The sequence below is a fragment of the Pempheris klunzingeri genome, chromosome 7 (assembly GCF_042242105.1).
Source record: "Pempheris klunzingeri isolate RE-2024b chromosome 7, fPemKlu1.hap1, whole genome shotgun sequence".
Classification (NCBI taxonomy): domain Eukaryota; kingdom Metazoa; phylum Chordata; class Actinopteri; order Acropomatiformes; family Pempheridae; genus Pempheris; species Pempheris klunzingeri.
In genome coordinates this window covers 18300334-18308874 of record NC_092018.1, presented here as the reverse complement: position 1 = coordinate 18308874, position 8541 = coordinate 18300334, and the positions used below count along the sequence as shown (strand labels likewise).

Sequence of the window (8541 nt, the reverse complement as noted above, 5' to 3'; positions counted from 1 at the left end):
ATAGATGATCAGTCAGAACGGTCACACGACACAGCTGTATGACAGCTGGTTTGCCCACAGGACCCACATATACAGGACATGTTGTAGGCAGTGTGCAGAAAGTCATCATACCCAAGTAGATAAAAAAAGCCACACATAGATATACTTAATGTGCAAATACATGTCTTACCTTAGACTCACACACACACTTTTCTCCTTACTCTACACTTCCAACGCACTGCACACACAATACTGTTTTTTGACATTTGCGCAGACATATGCAACCTTTTCAAAGTAGATAATTCACATAGGACACCAAGCCCTTTGCATTACCTACCCAACCAAGAATCAAAAAGGCCATATTGAAAAACTGTACTTTCTTGTACCAATAATTGTATTGTATGTTCAATTTGAGGCTGCTAATGTTATTTTCTGTTGTGTTATTGTGGAAGTTGGAATGATGGATTATTAATTTTATCCAAATGTTGTTACTCCAGGTCCCCTTCCCTGTGTTCAAAGGCTCTCTGATGAGCTCTCCTTCTGATTTAGCTTTATGTTGGATCTTACTTGTGGCAGTGACGTTGATAATGACATGTCATGCTGCTTCCTTTTAACAATACTGAATGGCCTTTTTTAAATGTGCCTCTCCTTAAGTGGAGCAGTCTGCCCGTAGTCATGTGGTGTCCAAAGGTTATAAGGAACAGAGAGAATCTGAATAGGAAGTAAATAGATAAAATTATCATGACGTCTTTGTGTATATATGTGAAATATGTGGCCAATACAGTATTTTATTAGAATCTCATCATTTTTGTTAAGCATCCCTATTTTGATAAAACTCTTATTTTTGTTTCGTCCTCTTCAGGAATCCAGTTGTTACTATAGGTAACAATGAATCATAATATTAGAAAATGGTTTAGGTTACCATGCATGACTACAAAGTAATATTGTAAATAACAACCACCTCTTAATGAGGGCTAATTGGTACCACCCATGATGAAAATGAAAATGCTTTTCTGATTTCACTCATGTTTGCATATTTGTTACATTTTAAGTTGTGAAAAATACAAAACTGGATGATAAATTTGGGCTGTGTCATTTGGTGTGGCTTTCCAAGATCTTTGTCTAGAATTTAATTTTGCTATAATATCACACTTGAAAACATGACCTAGGTATTATGTAGCTTTCAACACTGGAACCTCAATGCATACTGCTAAAGATAACGACAGTAAGACCACGTTACTATTTTCAAAGTGAAAATACCTCCAAAAATTGAAATTGATATCGACATTTTTCAGATATATCTAACATAACACGTCAGTTGCTCTCAGTCTTGTTTGATTTGTGCCTGTGGATTGTATTTCCTGTGGCGAACAGCCTGTGTCCTCCTGCTTTTCTCTGTATTTGTGGTATCTGTGATAGCGGCATAGAGGTAGTTTGCCCTTGCTCTGCAGTTGGCTCTGTCAAGGCTACTTAACAAAAAAAAACAAGCTTCCAAAGTGTTACTGTACTTGTGCATCCATCTCCATGCACCCAACTTTTTCTCAGATTTTGTAAAATCAGTTGGAAATACATAATGAAGAGTGCTGCTATTGTGCAACAGATATTTTTTGACTATATAATTTCAATATTTTTGAAACAGATGTATGGCATACAGATTCTAGATACATGAATAATAAGATTAACGTAAGGATTGATCTGTGTGGTTCTGGATGTGCTTCAACTTAAATTAGTGGCAGATCTATCTGTTGTGTTGTATCGGGGAGATTATTTATATTATTTGTTATGTTTGAGGTATTTGGGGTATTGCTTATATGTACTGTATTTATGTGTGTGTGTGTGTGCGTGTGTGTACAAGAGCGAGTACTGTATGTGTGTGTGGGCCTGTGTATGCATGAGTGTAAATAATGTACATATCAAAGCTGATATTGGTGGACTTCTGGGTTATATGTGTGTAGGCTCCTTGATTGACTCATGTGTCTCCTGCTTTGTCCAAACAATAAGTTCATCTACTGTATCTCTGTTGTACATCTCTGTGTGTCCTTGGCTTTAAGCCTCTATTCACCTGCTAGTCTGTGTGTGTGTGTATGTGTGTGTGTGTGTGTGTGTGTGTGTGTGTGTGTGTGTGTGTATGTGTGTGTGTGTGTGCGTGTGCGTGTGCGTGTGCGCACAAACTTGCATGTATGTAGGAAAACTTTTGTTCTTTTGTGCTAAACTTTGTGTTCTTACTGTAAATTCTTCTGGCAGAAACCGATGGCAATATTCTGATTTTTGTTGAGGAAAAATGTGAATGTATCACTCTTGTAAGTTTTGTTCATCTAATTTATGGAGGTATTCAAATGTATGTGGAGAATAAAGTTGTGTATATTGTTGTGAAGGGCCTGCCAGTCATAGGATGACTGAGCTGTATGTTCAGAGGTCCATAAGTGTGAAAATATGGGAAGAGATATTTGCCAAATGATGCCCTGTGAATAATGTTAGAAACTGGAAAGGCAGGGATTGCAGACTGTGCTGCTTTTGAACATATATACAATAAAAGTTATGTTCTCTAGCAAATTATGCTGTGCTTTATTCCACAACCCTTACCACGAACTTATCTTAGACTTGTATTAAAACTTATCTTAAAATCACTCTCCATTCTCTTCATATATCACATTACAGCACTAATGTGTTCGGTCATAATAGTGCATTATCTTCTAACAAACAGAGCATTCTTTGGGAGAAATTCTGCCAACAAAGACTTGAGGGGCAGTCTTTTTCCTCTGTTAAAGTAGTTTATTTGCATGTATTAATGGGTACTTTCATATAAAATAAACAGTTGGTTTATTAGCCACTGTTGTAGTGTAATGAAAAGTCTAATATAAAGCAGCATAATTTAAGACAGCCCTGTAGTAAATCCTATCTTTATGCAGATGATAAGGTTCAGTTTTCATAGCAAACTTTATGCTCTCAATACTGAAAGCTGTACCTAATATAAAGTCTGATTGAATATGAAGGTAGAAAAAGATGTAAGAAACACTAGGTAGGTTCATAGGTTCACACACGCACACACACACACACACACACACACTACACTACTCACAAAAAGTTAGGGATATTCGGCTTTCAGGTGAAATTTCAGGATGAACCTAAAATGCATTCTAACCTTTCCAGGTGAACTTAATGTGACCTTCTCTAAACTTTTGAATGCACATGTCCAACTGTTCAGTGTTTCAGTACTTTTTGCACAAGTTGCTGTTCTCTAACAAGAAGCTTAACAGCAACATTCACAACAGGTTTGATCCCTGAATCGACCAATACATTTCCTGCTTCAGTTAGAATTGGTATTTAAACAGTCCTCCTCATCATGGTGTTCACATTCTGACATCATGAGACCAAGACGACACCTAACAGTTGATCAGCAGCACCTCAACACTGGAGGCTTCAAACAGGAAGTCCTCAGACGGAGGTTTTCACTGAGCTTAGAGGGTCACAGAGTGTCATCAGGAGGTTGTAACAGTGATACAGAGAGACTGGAAGAGTCACAGAAAGGAGAGGAGTGGACGTCCTTTGGCCACATCCCAATTTATTGAGACACTGAAAATTTTTTGTTGTGGTATACCCACCACTGTTGTTAGATTTTCTTCAAATACATTGTTTAAAATGAAGAAATTACCATTGCATGCTTCTACTTAAATGTCCTACTTTCATGATATAATATCACTGTCGCATTAACTTTTTCCATTTTCCATAAATTTCACCTGAAAGTCGAATATCCCTAACTTTTTGTGAGTATGTTCCCTGTGGTTACTACCATTCATTCATCACAATCTAATGCTGCCACCTAGTGGATGTATTTATTTACAGTCTATGATTGACGTATGTTAGTACTGAAATTATAGTACATCACTATTTGTAGGATATGTAGATGTAAACTGAATTTATCAAACATGATATTCATATTCAAGATGACATTTCCACTTATCAGAAGAGCATGGCGAGCTAAGCATGTTGTAAATACTCCATATACTCTATAGTAAACATGCATATACTTTCATGGCCACCCACCTCATGCATTTAATGCAACCTTTGCACTCTTATCTTTGTTCAGCTTTGTTGTCTTTGTTTTTTTAGCTGTGTCTCCACTCTGTGTAAATACACTGAGAGCAACAATAAACAGAGTCAAAGTTGAGCAAACTTGATTCTGATTCCTGATTAGTTTTGCCTTGATTTCTAAAACTAATGGTCTACATGTAAAATGAACGAGAATCTGAGAATGAAATGAATAAAAAATGAATTTAAAAAAAGACTAAAACACAAGAGGAGAATAGTCTCACTGTATTTGATCAGAGGGCTATTTCCCAGTTTCCCCAGCGGCTCTGAATGCAGCATGCGCCACCTTGTTACCAGCAGGTGGAGCAAAGGTGCTCAACCTCCATCTGCTGTCAATCATTTCTCCTCAGAGCGGAGCGGGGCCAAGAAACACTTTGAGCAGGAGTCAAGCCTGGGGAGCACACACACCATGGGGATTGTCTGCCGCAAGTGACAGCCGGTGGTTTCATGAAACTTTTTTGGGGACTATTTTGTCACGTTTTGTCCGAGTCGGCCGGTCATTTGATTCATACCGACACATCCTTGGAGACGCGGAGTCTTTTCTCTCTGGCTGCTGAGACGTTAGCTTGTAGGTTGTAAGTTATTTCCAGTTCAGACGAGTTCACGAGTGTGTGTGTGGGGGGAAAGATGTACCATGAAGAAACCACAACTTTACAGAAGCCACGCTATGGAAGTAAGTACCTCCTTTTCTGACGGGGTTTCACGGCGTTTACTCCTCTGTGTGTGTGTGTGTGTGTGTGTGTGTGTGTGTGTGTGTGTGTGTGTGTGTGTGTGTGTGTGTGTGTGTGTGTGTGTGTGTGTGTGTGTGTGTGTGTGTGTGTGTGTGTGTGTGTGTGTGTGTGTGTGTGTGTGTGTGTGTGTGTTGCTCGGCCGTGGGGGGTCAGAGGAGGGATACGAGCTAACGTCAGGTGCCATCACAGGGGTGTTTGATGAGCAGCAGGTGGTTCGGCGGCACCTGGCTGCTCCTGAGAGCTTCAGCAGGCGAGGCGACCCCTGACAAACACGGCAGCCCGGAGATGGGGAAAAGAGAAATAAAACGTGGTGTGAGGAGAAGAACGGGGGACAAAGTTTCCTGGTTGTCAAATTAAAGCTGCACAGTTGGTACGTTCAGGGTCCGGGCTGCAGATGTTTGGGGAAGGAGATTGCTCACACTCACACAGATTTAACTGCAGCCCAGAAACCTTTTGGGTTGTAGTTTTTCCTTCAAACTGCACTACAGTGATTTTTATCTCTCTCTCTTTTTTTTTTTTTTAACGGTGGTGGCCAGCATATCAGTCTTTCTACACACAAGGCATTTTCTCATAGGTTAACCATTAACTTGTGATTCAGCTGCTGTTGAGAAATCTATAACTGACTCCCTGAGTGTGTCAAGATTGTAACTGGGCTGGCTGATATAAAAACACATCTAAAGTCTTTTAAAAGACTCAACTTCAGTCAGAGTTGACTGCATGTGTCTTGTCTCTGGCTGACACCTTTGGGTAAAGTACATCTTTGAGAGATAACGCCAATCAATTGTCATCAGCGCAACCTTCTTTGCTCCTGATTTCACCCGTTGGATTTTATTGACCACGTCTGTCTTGCGCTGCTTGAAGGCCACCCTAAGTTTATGCTGTGATCATAAATGTTTTGCTACTCTATCCAGAAAACAAACACAAATAATGAGTAGATTTTTCCAAGGACTGTGAGATCAGGATCAGGAACAAGCTGTCTTTAAGTTGTTGACCTTGACATTGTGTAAAAAAAAAAAAAAAAAGGCTTGCACGTGTTTTCATTTGCAAGTACTGGTATGGGACAAAAGCAAAGTCATTCCCTTTTTAAGATAAATGTCAGATTAACTTTCAGCCTAGTTGCAGTTGAAATGGAGCAACCCAAAAACAAAGCCAGTCTTGATTTGCAGTTCCGTACTGCTGCCCCCCTCCCGCAAAAAACAGTTGGGTAGAATAACCCTGAAGCTAAACAAAGGCGTGAGTCATCATCATAGAGCCCATAACTCAGGTCCGGTGATCCTGAGACGCACAAAGGCAACAAACCCATCCTGAGGGTTAAATATAATGTGCGGTGCAAAAGTGCAGACAGGCTCTTCCAGGAAGTGTGTGAGTGAGTCAGTAGAGGTAGTTTGTAATGGCAGCACTGGGGTTGCTGCTATGCATTTGCATTCATTTCAGCTGCACAGCTGGGCCGCTAATCTATGGTTGGATGGCCGGATGCTGCGCTCATGAGGGTTGTGTGTATTTATGCAAGTCTTTGACCTGTGTCTCTACTCCCATTTGAGTATTACATATCAAGCCTCTATTGAGACTAAGGACGGATGTCTATGAAGGTGGCTGATGAAAAGACACATTTAGAAGGCAAAGAAGATATTTAACAAAGATTGCAGAGTTTATAAGATTCAATCGAGCCCCAAAGAGGCAAGAGTGAACAGAATGTACTGAAATGTCCCCATGGAGTCCACAGTTCAGCTCCTGATACAATAAGTAAATTGTAGAATTGACTGATGTAAAATGCTACAACAGATATTACAACACTAAGTAATTGAAGCACAGCACTAAGTAATCTACGACTCTGATAAATTGGAATAATCATAGACAGCTTTATTTAGGTAAAGTCAATTTAAACTGGCCGCGCTAGACCGGGGCGTCAAAGGAGTCATGGTTTGCCGTCCTCCTGCGCATTAGGATTAGATAGTTTGGGTTAATTAATCAACAGGTTTTACCAGTTTAACTTGGCATCACCAGAAGTGGTGATATTCATTTAATCCATGGACATAAGATGACTGACTGATGTGCATACAGTTTTGTGTATTTATTCAGTTTGACTTGTCCTACACCCTAATAAAGTAGAGAGGAACCATAAAGACCATGCTTTTCCATGTGAAACCTCAGTTGCTCAAATTTAGGACATGGTGCTTGTTCCAGTCAGACAAAGCTCTTAAACTGAGCCCCCGGATCTGAGATTGTCCCTTCACTCAGCCAGAAATAAAGGGATTTGATTGGATTAGAGCGGGGTAAGAAGTGTTTGGGGGGAGGAGATCTCATTAAGCTGCAGGTAAAGGTCAACTCTCAGCAGAAGTCACTTGTTGGCCGGGCGCCCCGCTGAGGCCACTCAGACGTGGTCATTTCATGTCCCTCGAGCACGGGTTCATCAGAGCATGAGGTGTCGTACAGTTTCCGAGGGGCACTCAAGTTTGTAACCGTCAAAATCAGTTGTATCAACGTGTGTTTGATAAGATGTACAAGATAAACTTTGGTAACAAGTTTAAGTTGTCACACTCACAGTGATTTAGAAGAGCACCTGCTGTACAGTGCCTGAACTATTTGTGTCACTGTCGGTACGTTGCTTTTCTTTACAATGAATAAATATGATAACAAAATGCTGAATGCAAATTGTTTAACTGCATCCTTTTTTGTGTCATGTGCTAATTGTGTATCTTTTTGCAGTGTGATGTTTGAGTTAGCATATTGTATGAATAAGCTGTGTCACGTTATGTGTCAACATAACTAGCTGTAAGAATATGAAACATACCAAAGTGATACAACAGTGAATGACTTGTGCAAGTTATATGGATCTGGATGCTGCACTTGGCTGATCAACTTAATCAAGCGCTCTGTGCTAGGATTGAATTAAAAATAAAATAATAATAAATGTATATATTTGATGGATGCACTTTACATGTCTAAATTGTTTGGCCTCGTCTGATGAATGAAAATGGAACACGGCTCATGCTTTGAACATCTTTTTACATAACTTTTGTTTACCTTTGCCATATTGTGACTCTCATATCAATATGAGAAGATGTACTTGTTATTATCATGATAATAACTTTGCCCAGCTCTACTTCATCGTGTGTAATTAAAACCAACAAGAGAGCAAAACACACCGGTATGTTTGGAAAAATGAAGAACAATGACGTGATCTTGACTTTGGTTGCCTTTTCCAGCCATCCAGGACGATGAGAGGCTGTCAGCGGAGGAGATGGATGAGAGGAGACGACAGAACATCGCCTACGAGTACCTTTGTCACCTGGAAGAGGCCAAACGGTAAGACGGGAGGTGACACATGCCGATTAAATGCAACCACTTTCCTTTATATTGTTTGCTCAGAGCTCGTAGGAACTACTTTGGGTGTGTTCTTGGGCCAAGCATCAAGTGTATTTGATGTTTGATTATGTAGAACAGATTCGTATCATGTGTTTTTAATGAACATCAGCATGCCGATATAAAAACAGCAGGGAGTGGTAGAGAGATGAAGCGATGGGGAGAAAGTGAGGCATGTATGGTAGCCAAGGGAGCAAAGCAGTGTGTGGTTAAACAGTTTTTGTAGAAGCGTGCAGCTGTGATGACAGATAAACAGGCACGTGAGATCATGGGGGGAAAAAAAAAAAAGTTTAGTAAACATTTTTGTACACAATAGCTTGTAATGATTTCTACAATCTTTTTTTTTTTTCTCAACACCAAGTTATTCTAAAGACAACAT

At 39.9% G+C, this 8541-nt stretch overlaps 1 protein-coding gene across 2 annotated transcripts in view; it reads left to right on the top strand.

Annotated features, from left to right (window-relative positions):
* The first annotated feature begins 4631 nt into the window (after positions 1-4631).
* iqgap2 (IQ motif containing GTPase activating protein 2) overlaps positions 4632-8541 on the top strand; it is a 34290-nt gene continuing 30380 nt past the window's right edge. For both annotated transcript variants that reach the window (XM_070833133.1, XM_070833134.1), the window contains exons 1-2: positions 4632-4741; positions 8006-8105. In XM_070833133.1, coding sequence (XP_070689234.1) covers positions 4696-4741; positions 8006-8105 — 146 coding nt within the window. In that variant the 5' untranslated portion in view covers positions 4632-4695. The remainder of the gene's footprint in view (positions 4742-8005; positions 8106-8541) is intronic.